General features: G+C 28.2%; 1 protein-coding gene across 1 annotated transcript in view; it reads left to right on the top strand.

Annotated features, from left to right (window-relative positions):
• The first annotated feature begins 530 nt into the window (after nucleotides 1-530).
• The window catches only part of LOC134838341 (transcription factor collier), a 37,169-nt gene continuing 18,323 nt past the window's right edge, over nucleotides 531-19,376 (top strand). The window contains exons 1-6 of the mRNA XM_063853851.1: nucleotides 531-850; nucleotides 4,724-4,877; nucleotides 4,950-5,013; nucleotides 5,873-5,928; nucleotides 10,869-10,942; nucleotides 13,357-13,425. Coding sequence (XP_063709921.1) covers nucleotides 735-850; nucleotides 4,724-4,877; nucleotides 4,950-5,013; nucleotides 5,873-5,928; nucleotides 10,869-10,942; nucleotides 13,357-13,425 — 533 coding nt within the window. The 5' untranslated portion in view covers nucleotides 531-734. The remainder of the gene's footprint in view (nucleotides 851-4,723; nucleotides 4,878-4,949; nucleotides 5,014-5,872; nucleotides 5,929-10,868; nucleotides 10,943-13,356; nucleotides 13,426-19,376) is intronic.

The raw sequence follows: 19,376 nt of genomic DNA, 5'->3' as shown, positions 1-19,376 counted from the left end.
GGGACTCAGACGTCACTCGGGACGAACGGTTTTCGTATATCTCCAGAGATCGTAAAAAGGAAAAGAAATTTTTCCTAAAATATTATATTAATATATTTTTCTCACAAGTCTCATCATAATATCAATTCGAGTTATTTTTGGCAGAGAAAATTTTTCTACATCACCAAAAATCGAAGTGTCACAAGTAGCTCGCAAAGTGATAAAATTTGTAACGAATGTTTCACAAGTTGAAAAATTAACGTGTCGTGTATCGTAACCGGAAAATCGTTTCGTATCGGAAGTTATATCGGAAAATTACAAGTCCTTATCAGAAAAAAATTACAAGTGAAGTGATCAAAAAAATTCTTTGAAAAAATAAAATAAAGAATTAAACTAAGAATTTATAAAAAAAATCTGATAAGAAAAAAAAATTATTTTAAAAAAATTAAAATAATTTTGAAAAATTATTTAATTAAAAAAAAATTAAATAACATTAACAATAAAAAAATAATTTAAAAATTTTTGTGCGTCGGTTAATTAAATAAAAAAAAAAATAATAAAAAATTATTAACACAAAAAAATAAACAATAAGCTCACCAAATACTTTTTTTGTGAACAAGTTCCAATAAATCATAAAACTGAGATCAGACGAGGCAGCGCCGGGCTTCAGCTCGGCCTCTCCCTGGCCAACGCTCGAATTCGAATGGGGTCGAAAGCTATACCCATCGACAGGTCCTCGTGGCACGGGCGGCCTAATGTTCGGTTTGCCACCCACTGGAGGAGACCTCAATCAACCACGCGGTCCCGTTACATCGCTCAAAGAAGAACCGCTTGGGGCACGAGCCTGGATGCAACCTGTCGATCAATCAAAGTAAGTTTCAAAAAAAAAAATTTTTTTTTCGTCAAAAGAATAGGACATAAAACATCTCATACTCCAAAAAAAAATAAAAAAATAAAGTCCAAAAAACACGCGTTTATAACAATGTAACAACATCATAAAACAAACAAAATAATGATGATGGCAAAAAGTGTTAAACTTTTATGTGTTGAATTTTTCACAGTAAATATAAATATTATTATTATTGTGTACAAACAAGGCACAAACTGGCACAAGATCACACATCATCCTATATAAATAAATAAATGAATATATTTATATGGAAAACAAGTGAAACGTGTTGGAAATTTTATCGTAATTGCGGGTAATTTATAAATCACAAAATTTTGGTATAAATTACAAAGTCCTATCAACGGTTCATAATTAAAATTGTTTAAAAGATATTGTGATGCGATAAATATTATAAATTCATGCAGTATGTTAATATTTATATTTTTTACGTGACTCACAAAAAAAGTTCGCTATGTGTATGTGTTTCTTTCATTCACGAGGCGTGAAAATGGTGATAAATATGGAAAAGTTGTAGGATGATCTGTCAAAAGATATTTTTTTCACAATAAAATTTAACTTTATTATAATGTAATAAATTAAAGGTGAAGTGTTTATGAAATTTATCTCTTTTTTATTAAAGGAAAATATTTTTATTACAATTGAAATAATAATTATTTAAAATAATTGTAACATTTATTTGTGTGTGTGTGTGTGTTTTTTTTTTTTTCTTAATTAATTAAAAAATATAATTATAAAAAAATAAAATTATTAAATATAATAAATTTGAAATAATATTAGGAAAACAATATTTCTTTTAACAATATCATGAAAAAAATTTTTATTTTAATGAATTAATAAAAATATTAAAAATATATCAAATTAATTTAATTTATTTAAAATAAAATATAAATAAAAATATAAAATTACAGCTTCCTTATTTTGAATTATTTTTCTTATATTTTATTAACTGGTGAAATATAAGGAGTAAGAAAATGTGAAATATGTATATTTTAGTGAAAAAATAAAGGTAATATAAAGCTTTTGCCAAGAGGAATATAATAAATTTTAAATAATATTTTGGAAAATAAAAAATATATTTTTTAACAATATAATGAAAAATATTTTTAATTTTAATGAATTTCGTTTTCCATTAAAAAAAATTATTTTTGTAAGAATTTCAAATTATTTGAATAAGAATTTAAATTTATTAATTAAATAAAATAAATATAAAAACTTAATAAATAAATAAAAGTACTTTGAATAATAAAATAAAAAGTATAAAAAAATACTAATTTTTATTAATTTAAAAAATTATTTGTAAAATTAATTACTCATTTAAACGATTATTTATCATAATATCATAATATTCATAGCCAAACAAGCTATCATTAATTTTCAATTAGCTACCTCATACTTAATTTTCCCTAAAATATATCATATTAATTATGATAATTACCATTCACAGCCAAATTCCGTCATAAATTAAGCAACAATCAACAGTTCAAAACCTTCGATTAATCAAATCGTATCAAATGTTCATTATTATAAACATTGTTGGCGATCATTAACTTGTCGCATTAAATACTCAACTCCGGTAACTTTTTGTTGTTGTTGTTTTTTGTCCTCATCGTCAGTTAGTCATATCATAAACAAGTAACGAAAGAAAAAGTTCTTCAACGTATAGAAATAAACGCGATACTATATGACTTTTATTTATTACATTATTCATGATTGTACATATGTGGTAATTTTTTCTTCGACAGTCTGTTTTTTTTTCTGTGTTTGTGTGACGTTTCATGTTATTATATTTATTATATTAGTATGATTGTTTTACGAGCGATGCAACTACCTACCTGTTTTTCATTCGACGATATTTTGTGAATGATTAATTTGATATGTTTTTCCAGCGCGATACGAGGCGAGTACTTGATTATCATTAATATCATCAAGTCTGAAGCAATTCGATGGTGGTAAAGTGTGTGGTTTTGTGTGTGCGATGCTCATTAAGTCATGGTCATTCGCGTCCATACTTGGGTGTTCCAGTGTGCGTCTGAGTGAACGCGATGATGTGACAAGCGAACGGATGATATAAAAATGGTAAAAATGATTGTGATTAACAAGACGACAAGACAAAAAAACAACAGAAAATTAACATGAAACACACAAAAAACTTGATGAAATAATTAGAACATTATTAATGTATGCGATGTAATTATATGGTCATTTTCTGGTAATTAATTGGTCAATCATACGGTTACGTTTTTTGACGCAGATGATAAATTAGGACACAGCCAGGGGTCACCGAAATCAAGGAAACTAATGAAACAAAGAAAATCCTTTATAAATTTTCATTTTATGACCAATTTCACACAAACATAACATTGTAACATGTTCGCAAAATTTATTTTATTACAGATTCAGGCCAAACACACGCTCATATATTATTACCAATTGGCATTCAATATTCGATATCATTAAATTGAGATAGGCAATTGAGCAAACTGATCAAATAATAATAAAAAGCATCGTCGTGTGTGTTTGCGGAATCAGTTCTCGTACATCGCGCATCATTTTTTTTAGTTTTATTTTTACTCCAAATTTATTTTCACATTTATTTTCCTACAGAAAAATAAAAAACCGGAAAAATTTTTTGTTTGCTAGATGATAACTAGCAGAAATTTTTATTTTTATTGATGGTTCTCGTTTTTTGTACGAATTTGGCAAAAAACGGCAATTTTCGTTGTTGTAACTCATAGAAATAGTTTATGAACTTCCGATAATATTTTTTTTTGTTCCTGTTGAAGATTTTTTTTTAAATATTTTTTTTTTTTTGTAAAAAGACGAAAATATCGGAAAAAAATTAACGGACACTTCTATCGTATTATCATCCTTCGACACCCATCACGAAATAACCATATAATAATTGCCAAACGTATCATCATCATTATTGTTATTATTATTATTGCTCAAATAATACAAAAAAAAATATGTATCAGTTTGTGATATCATGTATTTTTGTTTATTATGCATGAATTTACAGTTATTGACTACACTCCGCATATCCACATATCGCCTTCAACAAATAACACACATATTATTCGTTCAATGGCTCAATAAAATCCTATCACACGCATTTTATTATGAATTGTATATTCATCGCCAGAAGGATTTTTCGACGAAACGACGAACGACCGAACACATATTGAAACAATGTATGAATTTATTGGAATGCATGAAAATGGTGTCGCTCGCTTGTTTCGCATCTGAATGCCAAAAAACTACCCCTTTGGATGGAAAAATGTGGTAGCGAGAGATATAATTTACAGTCAATCGAAAGGCAATCGAATAAATTTTGGTCCGTTAATTTTAAATATTTTTTTTTGGAGTGAGATTTTTTTTGTGTATCTAAAAATTTACATTCTAGATTATTTAATTTTTTTTTGCAAACATTTTTATTTTTTCATAAAATATTTTAAATGTTAATTGATAATATTTGAAAATATTTATTAAAAATTAATAATTTTTTTTTTCAAAATAACAAAAATAATTTTATAAAAAATTATTTCTTTTAATTAAAAAATTAAATTATTTTAAATTAATAATTTTTTTGTATAAAAAAAATTAATAATTTTTAAAAAATTTTATAATTTTTAAAAAAAATTAATAATTTTTAAAAAAACTTAATAATTTTTAAAAAAATTTAATAATTTAAAAAAAAAATTAATAATTTAAATAAAAAAATTAATGATTTTTAAAAAAATTTAATAATTTAAAAAAAAAAAATAATAATTTTTAAAAAAATTATTGATTTTTAATTTTTAAATAATGACAATTTTTGTATTTATTTTTTTTCAGTCTCGGAATCGGACGTGCTCACTTCGAGAAGCAACCACCCAGTAATCTAAGAAAATCAAACTTTTTCCATTTTGTGATAGCCTTATACGATAGAGCCGGACAACCGATCGAGATTGAGCGCACAGCTTTCCTGGGATTCATCGAAAAGGATTCAGTAAGTACTTTGTTGTTGATGTAAAAAAATTGCAACTAAATATTTTTTTGTTAATTTTTATTTTTTTGCTAGGAATCAGAAGGTCAAAAAACAAACAATGGAATACAATATAGACTACAATTGTTGTATGCTAATGGTGAGTATTTTATATTTTATTTTTTTCTATTTTTTCTGCGTTATCAGCGTTTTTTATTTATTTTTTTTTATAAAAATATACAACACACATGTTCGCATATCCAAAGAGCTCTTGCATGAAAATGAAATAATTGCAGACCGCAATTAAAAGCGGTTTGTTTGCCACACACAAATTCACTGACCTTTGGGAAAAAATAAAGTTTTTGCTTAACAATTTCTTTATTTAAACAAAATTAGACAGATTAGAGTTTTTTTCATGATTTTTTTTTTGTTTCATGAAATTTTATGACTTTATCGACAAAGTTGGGGCAATCTGTTTATCATTAAAGTTTCGTTTTAAAGTAAATACGAATGTATGAAAAAATATGTAGTACAAAATTTGCAAAGACCCATAAATAACAAAAAAGTATTATGTAGCATTAAAAATATGGACATTATGCACTTGTACTTGATAAATTCATTTTAGCAGAGAATTATGTACGTTTTGCTTTTAAAGTCTGGTCATTTTGGCTGGAATTGTGTCTACTTATGCTGCAAACTGATCGATTTTTATTGCTTTTTTCATATTTTTAATTTTAAATATTTATTTAATAAAAGAAATAAAAATTTTAAATATAAAAGAATTAAAAATTAATTAATATTTTATAAATTAAATTATAAAAAATTAATTTTAATTCAAACCAATAAAATTTAAAAATAATTTTAAAAAAAATATATTTAATAAAATAAAATAACAATAATAATAATAAATTAACTAAAATTATTTTTTTTTATTTAAAAAATAATTAAATTCAATTAATTCAAGTTAAATTTAGAAATCGATTTAAAAAATAAAATTAACATTTTTTTTATTTTTTCAGGAATTCGTCAAGAACAAGATATCTTTGTGAGACTCATCGACTCCGTCACTAAGCAGGTAAGTCCCTTCAGAAAAAAATGAAACAAAACATATTTGTTTCTTCTACTCAATTTAACTTTTTTTTTATTTTATGTGACACGTCATTTGTTCGCCCTTTTGCCAAACGTAAAATAAAACAAGAAAATGATTCAACGTGTTAATCCAATTCCATTTGAAATTGCAATAAAATCTCAATTTCTGGTTAAAATTTCCTCTCAATTATTTCCATTCATCCCCAACAACAAAAACAGCACTGCATGCCTTTCAGTTCATTATAATACAAAAATAATGTACTCGAACTGTATTATAATCAACTCTACAACGAAAACAACTATAAATAACATAAGCAGCGTGTTCAATTGATTTGGTTCCAATTAAATAAGGCGTTTAATGTTTGATTTGATACACTTGCTACGCGCAATTTCAACCCACAATAACGGCATCGTTTGTATAATGATATGTTTTGATCAAGGACTCCTTTTATTCGGCGTGTTAACCCGTGTGTGTGTATTTTTGTGTAAATGAATGAAATTTTATGTACTTTCCAAAAAGTGACATATGGCAGAAAAAAAATTTGGGGTTCGTATTTTTTTTTTTGGTCTCTTACCAAAGGGTGCTTGATCAACCCGACAATGCCATTAATCTCCAGTAATAATGATGTAAAAACGAAAATTGATAAAAAAAAGTAAGAAATCAGGTTCAAAGATCATCTCCTCGACGAAAGTCAATCCTGGTAATCGCCCTCTTTTATCTCAATTTAGAGAATAATCCATAAAGCTTATTTTTCAATCATCAATATAATTTTTCATTGCACCGAAATCCTGGTCTATTAATCTCATCAAAAGGCACAATGACAAACAAGAGCGAGAAAACGGAAGGCAATTTACAAACACATTACAACGTCTAATATTTCCTCTCTGACTCACTGTGAAAATTTAGTGTTTCGCAAAAAATAAATATAATTGCGAGACATGAAAAATTTGAATTTTTTACCGATAAAAATATTTTTTACTTTAAAAAATATTTAAAAAACTATTAAATAATTTTATTATTTTCAAAAAAAAAAAAAAATAATAATTAAAAAAAAATTAATAACTAAAAAAATTTAAATTGTTAAAAAAATAATTGAATAAATAAAATAAGCATTAAAATTTACAAATATTTGCTTCAATTTACGACTGTAATTATTAATTTTTAATAATCTATAAATTTTTTTTTTTTTTTAATAATTTAATTAATTATAAATATTTGATAATTTTTAATAAAATAAATTTATAAATTGTTATTTTTTATGAATTTTCCCCTTCAAATTTAATTTTTCTACTTACTGAACAAAAAAAATTTTCATTAAATGAATTTGTGAAAAATTTTATTAAAAAAATATTTCAATATAAAAATTAAGTATAAATACTTACTCAATACAAATTTGTACATTTTTTTTGAAAAGTTTGCTCAAAAAATTTATTTTATAAAAAATATTTTTATCCTCTAGAATATTTTGAAATTTTTAAATAAAATAGAAAAAACGAGAAAATTCTTCAAATTCAGAATTTTTTCAAATATCGCAAATATTTAACATTGCGACATGTCAAATTTTCACATCGCTCCATCGGTAATCTCTTACAATTTTACATCATCCAGCCCGCCTCCGTCCTTTTTTGCCTCCGTCAGACGCTCAAATCGATTTTAATCACACGTGGTTAGGACGCCACGTGAATGGCACGTGCCATCGATAATCATTTTACATCGGAGGGCCTAACGCACTAGTCAAACACAAAACGATTTCCTTTCAAAAAAGACGGAGAAAAAATACAAATAAATAGTTTAATAATACAAGTTTACTTTTTGTTGTACAAAAAAAAAAACGATGAAGTGATTTAAACGTTGGTCTGTTATCGATATAGGGCGTATTTTTCCTCATTTGAAGTTTATTTGCTTATTATGTTTTATATTTAAACTATATTTTGTGTGACTTGAATCGTAATAAAGTTGTTTGTAAAGCCGGATTGATTGTTCCTAAAGTGTTTGCCTAAAGATTTAAAAAAGCAAAATAATTTAATTAAAGTGTCCCGGCACCGGTTTTTTCGGAACAAAACCCGATCTGAGCGAAGATAAGAGAAATTCGTCACCCTCAAACCCTTTTAACGCTCAAACTCTTCATGCAAGAAAACCCTTTCAAGCGAGCGAAAAAACTCATCATATTTCATTTTTAATTGCCTTGTAGATAGTCGCTTATCAGTTATTGCCATCAGTAATATTTCTAATTGTATATAATAATAATTCCTCCTTTCTTGTTGTTCAATATCCGCGTCGATTATATCACTCGACTCCGTTTGTTTTTATTTAGAAAAATATTTAATCCATGTCATTACAATTTTTTTATATCCATAAATATTTGCTCGAAACTTTTATAAATGACACAAAATTACGTGTTTCATGAGGAAAAAAAATCCAAATGTTTACCGTTACACCTTCTTACATGGCTTTTAGCTCTTCATTTATGCATGTTGACTGTATTTTTATCGTGAAATATCGCTGTCAAATTTGAAGCAGATACACAAAGATATGATACGGACGACATGAAAATTGCATGCGTTGACATGGTCATCAAAAAACATGTAATTTAATTAATAAATTGTATATATTTTAACATTTCATATCGAATGTTTTGTGTTTAACATGTTAATAAATGTCTCTTTTTTGTCCTGTTTACTCACTGAAAGTGCATGAAAAATTTATAAACACGTAAAACCGCATGTCACACCCAGAATGTGCCATTAATTGTTGGTTGCTGATGATGACATTATTATTAAAAAAAATTAAGATCGATTTTTTTTTCTCGTTTCTAATCAGCTGGTTGGAACCTGTAAATCACAAAAAAAAACAAGGGACGACCTTCCCGGGAAATCGCTTTAAAGTTGAAACAGTAGTTGATACAATCTACTTAGCTTACACAGATGAATGCGTTAAATAATACAAAAGAAATAAAGAAGGGTTACATTTTTCGATTAAGATCTGTAAAATGCTGCTCACTTTTGCGTGTGCGCTTTTTATTTTATTTTACGCAAAATAAAGTGACGTGCCCTTCACTATTTAGTTTGCATCGAGAAAATGTTTTTGTTTGATAATTTAAATTATTCATAATGGCAATCTAATTTTAATGCAGTTACAAAATAAATAGACAAAATTTCGGGGATAAAAGGGATTGATTTGAACTGATGCGATGGAAATTCGAGCCAAAGATGCTACAAAAATAGATTGCGATATTATGCGAAAACAGGAAAACACCAATGAATTTTTTATTCGCATACGAGATTTTTTTCTGTTTTTCTGTAGAAAAAAATAAAAACAAAAATCGAGTCACTTCCGTTGATTTTTTTATTATTATCCTAGTTCATGGAATGACAGCTCACTGAAAAATAAATAACAATTAGAGTTCATCTAGTGTTTAAATTCATTTTTAATTCTTTTTTTTTAGTTTCCGGTCATTTTCCGCACGTTTTTTTCTAATCCTTTTACTCGCTCGAGGAAAATAAAAATAAAAAAAAATAAATCGACACAAATTTTCACTTTTAATTATTCATAAATTCTTCTTCAGAGAGAAAAAAAAAATAAAAAATACGAAAAAAGAGAGAAAAATCACATCTATTTTAAAATGAAAAATGAATCTAAATAATGAAAATGAATAAAAATATTACAATAGTCGCGCTTACTCATCTCGTCGCATGTAAAAGTGTGTGTAAAATTTAAAAAAATGGGCATTTATTTGTTTCAATTTCTCATGGGAATTGTTTACAATTAAATTGATTGAACGCATACACACACAGAGAAAACTGATACAATTTTATGTTGTTAAAAAAAAAGTGATCGCGACAGACAGAGAAGTGACTTTGAAGCACAAAGGGCGTATTTTTAATAATTATTTGTGAAAAAATTATTGTCACGTCACTGCTTGAAACATTTAACAATTCCCTGTATTTATCTTCTTCACTTTGATTTTTTCTATCGTCCATTGTCGATTTTTAGAAAAAGGTAATTAATTCAAAAAAATGTTGTAAAAAATCGAGGATTATATTTTTACAATTTTTTTTTTATTTAAAAATCGAAAAAAAATCAAACAATATTTTTTTTCGATTTTTAAATAAAAAAAATTAAATGCATCACTTAGATTAATTGTCACTATTTTTTTGTATCATCGCGAAAAAAAATCATGCAAATTGATGTGTTGTTGAAATCTATTAGCCGGCTCAACCAGCAACAACAAACACTGACAAGCCAGTAATTTTTCATGTCAAAATTGGATTTGTAGACATAAGCTGACTTGTTAGCCCCACAAAATCCTGTCTAATGTAAATAAATGAATTATATTTGCATTATCTATACAAGTTGCGTGCTATGAACCCCTCGAAAAAAAAATAACAAATCCAATACCTAAATAATAATGATATTGATGATGATCGAACCAAATGTGTATCTAACTAAGAAAAATGTAATATTTTTTTCTGTACTTTGATTACCGATGAACGGACTAACGACAGAGATTCAAGGGGTTCTTGTACGATAATTCTTTGTAAGTCGACGAATGTAATGAAATGTCGCAGATGAGAGAGAGAGAAAAATAAAAACGAAATGTCATTTATAATGACTCTGGTCACAAATATTTATTACGTTTATTTCGGGAAAAAAAGGATGACTTGGAAAACTGGACCAATTTTTGTCCCTTTATCGTTAAAAAATGGATTTTTTGGGCATTTTTGTGTCACTCTACCAGTTAAAGGGTGTCATTCTCACCATTGTTTATGTTTTTGAAATTGAAATGACCATTAGGGCTTAGATTTTATTTATTATTTTGGATAAACAGGGATTTGTGCTGTAGTAACAATATGAGAACATATGATGTCACAAGTAAAATATGTTACAAAAAAAAAATATTAACTATCATTTTTTTCGTATTACAGGCCATCATCTACGAGGGACAGGACAAAAATCCCGAAATGTGTCGCGTATTGCTGACACACGAAGTCATGTGCAGGTAATTTTTTAAAAATCATATTCAATCACTGTCGCGTCAAATCTTTTCGTGTTTTATTTTTTTGCAATTGCACAACAACGACAACGACAAAAAAAGACAAATCACAACGATATTAGTTAGATTACTTCAGTTTTTTTATTCGCTTGAGAGAGACATGCATCGAGTAATTTACTTGATTTTTCAATCAAATCAACTTTTATTTTGTTTCATTTTTTTTCGTCCATATTCGCAGTGTTATAGGGGAAAAACGTGACATTTATTGCACTGCACTATTGTCTCAACCGAACCATCATATAAATTGAGAGTGTATGAAATTCAGTAGTAAGATAGGTTGCACAGCGATTCAACGATTCAGCTAAAAGCAATAAATGATGATAAATTTTTTATCGACCTGCCAAATAAACGTTGTAGGGAACACAAACTAACATATCTTTACATTGACTTGCTGTATAATTTATGTGACAAACATTAACTATATACTTGCTGCGTTGCTCGTCGCACAGTAGGCTTGAATTGAAAAATTTCTATTCCAAAACCTTCTTTTAACTAAAACTGATATTTCAGGAAAATATCTAAAGAAATGCAAAAAGCAAAATTTGATCCAAATATCTTAAGACAAAATACCTTGGTGAGATAATCGATGACAAACTGAATTTGAAAAAGAACGCAGAACATGTACAGAAAAAAATGGCAAAAATGGTTGATTTTCTAAACAGAAACCGTAAAAAATTTTCCGTATGGAGCTAAAATAACACTCTTCAAAAGCATGATTGGATCACATATCGACTACTGCAGCTCAAAAATGTATCCCAACAGAAAAAAGAAGACATTGCAGCACTACAAAAAGTATGTGACAAATGTCACAAATGACGTTTGAGCTTGTCGTGTAAATCTCCCGCCAAGACTGAGAAAAGAAGAAAAATTTATTCGCTGCAAAAATTAGTTGAAATATTTCATAGAATTTGTGATCATAAAAGTAGAGGAAGTGACGAGGCACATGAAAATTTGTGTTATTTCTCGCACTGAAATCATTGTAGAGTTGAGGATAAATTACTAAAATCTTGTTAATTGAGAGTCGAAGCGCCGAAATTGCGTTGAGAATACTTGAAGCAATAAAACACACGAAATTTTGAGTCCTAGACTGACAAAACCGTGCATTTTATTTACAAAGTACAAAACTGAGCCCTTAGAATATTGACGCATGGAAACAGAGATAGCAGTGTTCGTCTAATGTTAATTTCGTTTAATGTCGTAGTGTTGAATTATAAAACAACAAAGAATCTATTCTCTAATTATCTGTCTATTTAAGAAATAATGCAAATTTAAGACCAAGTTAAGAAATATAATACAATGAGTAAAAGTCTTCTGTGATAAAATTAAAATATTAAGAAGAAACGCTTTGAATTACGTTAAATAAATGTTAAATTAATGTTTAATAGTATATCTTGCCCAAATCATCGTAATATGGACCTGATATCAACAAAAACAATAAACTTTGTAACGAAATAACTTGAATCCTGTTTCGCGAATTTATTTGGGATTTTTGAAGTATGTTTATAACCAGAAGGTTTATTGCAGAAAATTCAGCAAAAATTTCGTAAAAATTTCCTTAGTTTTTAAAAAAAGCTTGGTTTGGAATAATTGTTAATTTTTGGACCACTGTGCATCACCGTGCGCCCATTCATAATATCAGTGAAAAAGTTTTTGCACACCAAAGTGTGTGATATCTCGAGGAGCCGGCCGCTGTTAAAGTAAACGATATCAGAATAATAGCTGAAAAGATATAAAAATAGACATTTTACCTCGTTAAAAAGACGAGGGGTTGATGTGTCGAGCAAAAAAAAATACTTACGCGCGCCATATACACGAAGAAGTTAATTTTTGGGTGTTTGTACGACGAAAGACGACGACAACGACGACAGACATATTTTTTTCCTTAGTATTATTATTATCAGCAACACAACACAAAATATTCCCCATAGCATGTCGTTTTCTCAAGAGGGAGATGTTCTTGTGTACACGCTTACTTGATCAGAGTTACACCGAACATCTCAAGGGACAAAAGGATACACATATTTGGCTACTTTTTTTTTCCTTTTTTTTTTTGCTACATCGTCTTGTTGATACTTTTTTTGTTGTTGTTGAGTAGATTCCCTCACTTCGTACGGGTCGAAGTGATATTTGATAGACATGAAGACGTCTATACTCAATATGATTTTTCGTGAAGGTTATGGAGTGTATCTTGTTCGCGTAGCGTACACGAACGAGGAAAGTCCATGATGCGAATCGCATAATAAATTCAGAAATTAAAATAAATTAAACGAATAAAGACAGGTCTATTGTCGTTTTTCCTCTGTTCCAACGCCATAAAAACGATTCAGATTTTTAATAACAAAATTTTCTTTTATTTTTAGTCGATGTTGCGACAAAAAGAGTTGCGGAAATCGTAATGAAACGCCATCGGATCCGGTTATCATTGATAGGTAAGTTTTTAAAATTTTTCATTAAAAAAAAAATCATCTCAGCTGGTTTCCTTGACCTATCCCACGAAAATCTCAAATTTCGCTGTAAAAAAACATAACAGAACAATCTTCGAACTGTCACTTGTTTCAAATGTAGTGACATGAGCTGTTTTTAGTCGTTTTCTCGTTTGACAAAAGGGAACATAATAAACAAGTGAAATAATAATAACAATTCCAAACAACAACAAAAAAAAAAAAACTAAACATCATCACACAAGAAGACGAAGTCGTCGCAACGAACGAAGAAAAGAACGAAAAAAGAGCAGACAATAAAATGGCATGTCTTAAATTGATTGACATAAGTAATGTGAGTTTGCTTTTCATCTCGCATGATGATAGCATCGCATCGACAAAACGGTAATCATTACAATTTTCGTTTGTTCTTTTTGCGGTGCGTCGCATATCGGTGGAAAGTGATCCGATCACCGAAAGTACTAATAACAAATCACGACAAAACGAAGCATTTCGTAATCTAAAATACAAAAAAAAAATATAATTGGCATAGGCATCTTCTAAAACGGCAAATTTATGGCAAGAATGCACGAGGCACGTGATATATGAAGCAACATGTATAAAAGACGTTTTCGTCAAATATGTCCACGACAACTACCACACAGTGTCACAATAGCAGTACATAAAAATCATAAACGAAATAATAATGATTTGATTTTATGAGGCTTTTTGTTTATGCTTTTATCGACCGTTGTTTATCTCGAAAGCAAAAAAAAAATGTAAAACTTTCGAACGGAGGCAGAAACGAAGAAACAAAAGGCACAAAAAATGAATTATTTATCAATTGATTGATATAGTTATTGACAATCAAGGCAAGTTTTTGCAGCTTTTGTATTCATCTCCCTCCTCTATCTTGTAAATTTTGCTTGTTTTACATTTCAAACAAAATACTGAAAATGTTAAAGAAAAGAAATTCGCATACAATGGCATGAATTACAAGATTGTCGGTATCGATCGTAGTTGCGCGATGCTCATTAAATGTCAAGTAAACTACGCCACTGAAAAATTATCACCTTTATTCTCGTTTGCCATTTAATTGTGAAAAATGCAAGAGATGATTGATAATTTTTTTGCTGCCTTGTCATAAGAGAGAAGAAATAAATAAAATGTTACAATTTTAAACATTTATTCTTATCGCATACGTTGCATCGTAACTTTTTTTGTGTTTCTCTCATATCTTTCGAATGATAATTGGTTTTCCATTAATTTTCAATTTAAATGCTTATTGATGGCTAATTAAAGCAATACATAAAGTTTTTGTTGGTGTCTTGCAACAATGCCACAAAATAATTACCTTTCGAAAAATTGCATGGATTTTTAATAAATTAATGTAAAGTGACCACCAACAATTATACGAGTTTTTTTTTGACGTATTTGTCAACAACTAAGTAGCCATAAATCTCCGATATTTCTTTAAAAGTTCAGTCATAAAAGTAACGAATACCAATAAATTGTCATAAAACTCAACCCGAATTCCTTAATAAGTATTTTATTTTATTTTATGGCGAATTAAATAACCTTAAAAATTTATTTGATTTTTTTTTTCGTTGACATTTTTGCTACTTGACAACCTCTCACTTAAAAATGGGTTCACTTAAAAAAAAAAATTAAAAATTTATCTAGAAGTTGTCGCATCGCATCAAAAAGGACACGCCAAAGCCCCAGCATCTTTGGAGGTCTAACATTTAATCAAAACACTTTAAAACATGATTTATTTCTTTTTGTCAATGGCACAATTTATGTATTTTATTCAGCACATTATTGAATTATTTTTCATATGTGTCGAGCATTAATAATTGTGTCTTGATGGACATGCGAGTGTACAAGAAACGCACAAAAAAAGAGAAAGAAAATACAAATAAAAAACCGCAATGAAGGAAAAAAAAGAGATAAGAACTAGCTTTTTTTTTGTTGTATTTTCTGGTTAATATGATTAACAAACATCGTGTTCTCTTGTCTCTCGGCAAGTAAAACGCGCTGTAAACACAGAAAAATCTATGCGGAGTTTCCATGATTTTTCGCAGCAGCAGCAAGCAAGTAAGCTGCAAGTAACGCAACGAAAAACGAAACCGGTTGCGGGCAATTCAAATCAAATGTAATCGCATATTATTGTGTGCTGCTTATGCTCATTTAATTGAATTGATCATATTTTTTGTGTTACTTGCGATGTTTGTACAAACAAACAAAAAAAAGTATCAACCGTCATTGTGGCTGGCATGACATTATTGCTTAACTTTACCACATACCGTCTCTCTCGCTCGCTCCGAAGTATCACTTATTATTATTAGGATGGTGTGATTTTGAAAAGTGTTTCACTTTACTTCACTTTTAATTGTGAAATTCAGAAACATATGAAAAAATAATTTAAAAACGTCAAAATTTTATTAAAATCCAATTAAAATTTTAAGTTTTTGGTAATTTTTTAACATATAATCTGTTAAATTTAGAAAAAAAACTGTAAAAATAATTTGAATTTTTTGTCATTTTATGCAGTTTTTCAAAAAAATTTATAAATTTTTACATTTAAATAATATTTTCAAACTAATTTAAAAAATTATTAAATTTTAAAAAATTAAAAAATAAAATAATTTAATCTAAAATTTTTGGTAGATTTTTTGTCAATTATTAAAAAAAATAATTTTATTTAATTAAGTTTGATTTTTTTTAAATTAAATTAATTACTGCTATCCAATTAATGAAATTTAAAAAAAATAAATTTAAAAAAATAATTTAAAAAAAATATTATATTTTTTTTTGTTTAAAAATTGACAAAAATCTACCAAAAATTCCAAAATAGATTTCAAAAGAAAAAAAATAATAATAAATAAATAATAAATAAATAAAAAAAAATTAAAAAAAATTGAATTTATTTTTTTTCCCTTCATATTAAATATTTTTAAAGTAACGTTTTGAAAAAATATTAGTTTCAAAATAATTCAAGGTCCAATTAACAGAAAATGCAAAAAAATATTTATTTTTCAAAACAATCCGAAAAAAAATTAAAAATAATAAAAAAATAGAAAAATGAATAATATTTTCTTCGAAACTTAAGTTAGGTTTGAGGATGCATCACCGCGGTCCGAAGACATATTTTGATCGTGTTCGAAACTTTTATTATTCATGATTCTTATCTTAAATATTTTAAAGTCCTGACAAATATTTTGAACAAATTTTCATATAAAATTTAAAAAAAAAATTTATTCATGAAAATTCCTAATTTTTTTCCTATGCGAAATTCGGAATTATTTAAAGAATAAAAATGAATGTGAAACATTTTCTGCAATTGCACTCACCTAATATTATTATATATTTCTTGCGTCTCCGTCATCGTCGTTGCTGCTGCTGTTGCTAAATGAAATGCAGTTAACAATGTTTTGTTAACATTTTTCCACTGTACATATGATCTTCACATGTCACTACGACGACTTACCGTTTTATTTAGCATTTCTTTTTCCCATTTTTAGTATGTCATAACATTACTTATTCCTTTCGTGTTTTCGTTCTGAATGCATACAATGGCATATTACGCTCTGCACACACACGTTGCTGCTGCTGCTGCTGCGGATATGATATTACAAATAAACATAAATACCATATATAATGAAATATTGTTTTCAATTTAATAAGACAAATTAATTGGATGACGAATGTTCGCAACCGACGACGACGACGAAGGTTCTTAGCTTCGTGCATGGAATGCGCTTTTGAACACTTTTTTTTAAAAAAAAAAAAAAAAAATGAATCATCACGAAAACAACGACGACGATTTTCCAATCTGCTTAATGGACTGTTTCAACCCCTTTTTGCATGCAAGACGAAGTGCGATGTGATGACACAAGCGACAAATTTACGCTTTCCGCATCCTTCGTAAGACTGTGTGTCCTTCTTAGCACAAAAGAAAAGCCAATAAAATTCATTGCTGATGTTGGCAAATTTAATGGTTGTAATTTGTTCAAATTAATTTTGGCATCGATTTCTCTTTAAAAAAATAAAAAAAAAACGCAAGAAAGAAAACAAAAATTTAATCCGAGAAATTAATTCATGCCAACTGCTTCGAGTGAATGCCAAGATTTCTCGCAATCGTAGACACTTTGACGATTTTTATTGTAAATAAATACGTGTTAATTAGTTTTAAACAGAAAAATCTTCCTTGCTGCAAGAATGACGAAGAAAAAGACGAGCAAAAAAAAATGGATTCCCCAGTTATGGACATGAAATGAGCAACATCCATAGAACAAGTTCATTAACAATCGTCGTTGTTAGCTCGTTGGAGATTTGCGGTATTTTATAAATGACATTTTCTTACGTTTTTTTATGTCCAGTCCACACGTCTCATGAGCATTTATTGTTACTCGACGATTTTTTCGATTTTAAATTCTGAATATTTTTTTTTGCCTTGCTGCGTTGTTTTTGGACAACCGTATACCCGCAAAGTATTTTTCTTGCAGCAACTTTTTGGCTTGGATGCAATTTGTTTGCCATGAAAGGCGAACGTGTGCACAAAAATGTGTGGAGAAAGGGCAGATAAATTTGTTTTTTGCATTCCTCAAGCTCTTCGCTGCTTGTGGACGATAATTATAATTAATACAGTTGTATTTTTTTCTGCTTATTAATTTAAATTTAATTTTTTTACGCACCGAATAAGGCACACTTCAAATTTTTTCGCGATTTTTTTTTTTATTCCGAGCGAGCGACCGGAGGAGGTGCAGTATCAATTTGTTCGAAAAAAATACCTGAGAAAAAATGTTTATGAGACGACTTGACCTCCATTATCGCAGGAATTTCATGCCGCATTGTTTAAGCCATATAAAAGTCAGTTACAAGAAAAAATGTTTGTTTTTTTTTCGTTCGAACCGTTGCAATGCAATTTATCGATAAAAACGAAGTGATTGAAACACGCGACGCAATGTGGTGGCAAATACAAGTAAATACATAAATACCATTCATTAAATGAATTTTTTTGAAAAAATAAATTTTGTTACAATGAAACTTTTTAATTCCTGCGAAAAAATGTTGACACGACGGATTCTCGTGCAACTAAAAGGAGACAGGTGATCTACAGCAATAAATAGCTGAATCATCAAAAAACCGCCATCCATAAACTTTTCCTTGTTCCAAAAGCAGACATTAAACTTTTCTCCGGCAACGCAAACAAAGCACGTTGAGTTATTTTATCTGTTGTAAAAGAAAAATTTCATGCTGTGCTAATATCAATTCTGGCCTTTATGGCGAAGTAATGATGGCGAATCACGTGATAACAATTTTAATCGCGTGTAAAATTAGCCAAACTCCTAGGAAGCTGCTCTCGAATTGAAATTCAGACAAAAAATGGCGACGAGAAAAATTTAATTTTCATTCATTTACGACGTTACGTAAGAAAAAAAATTTCGTTTCAAGTCAATTTGAGGGGAAAATTGTTGCTTGCGTGTTTAACATGACCGGCAATTAACCGTCCATTCATGTGGACTTAAAAAGACGCACCGCGTCTAATCCATTTAACTAACTCAAACATGATACATGATATCAATTTTCCACGAAAAAGAATGTCAAATCATTTAGTTTATTCAATATTCTGCCATATGTGAGCATTTTCTTGTGTTCTTGAACTTTTCGTTTGAGCTCCACTCTACTTTTTGTGTGCATGTGTGGAAAAGTAGCTCGCATGAATAAAATTCATATGAAAATGTGTGGTCAGAAATGAAAAAGACACAAAATAATCCATAATTTTATTTTAATCTACTAAATGCATTTTATGATGATGGCTTTTGTTACAAAAAAAAATATTTTTTTTATTATTTTATATTGATTAGATTTTGATTGTTTTAAATCGTTTTTCTTCATAAAAACATGAATCAATTTTTATTTATTAAATTTTGATGAAAAAAAAGAGAAATCACAAC

Source organism: Culicoides brevitarsis, chromosome 1 (genome assembly GCF_036172545.1).
Source record: "Culicoides brevitarsis isolate CSIRO-B50_1 chromosome 1, AGI_CSIRO_Cbre_v1, whole genome shotgun sequence".
Taxonomy (NCBI): Eukaryota; Metazoa; Arthropoda; class Insecta; order Diptera; family Ceratopogonidae; genus Culicoides; species Culicoides brevitarsis.
This window is presented reverse-complemented; position numbering and strand designations above follow the sequence as displayed.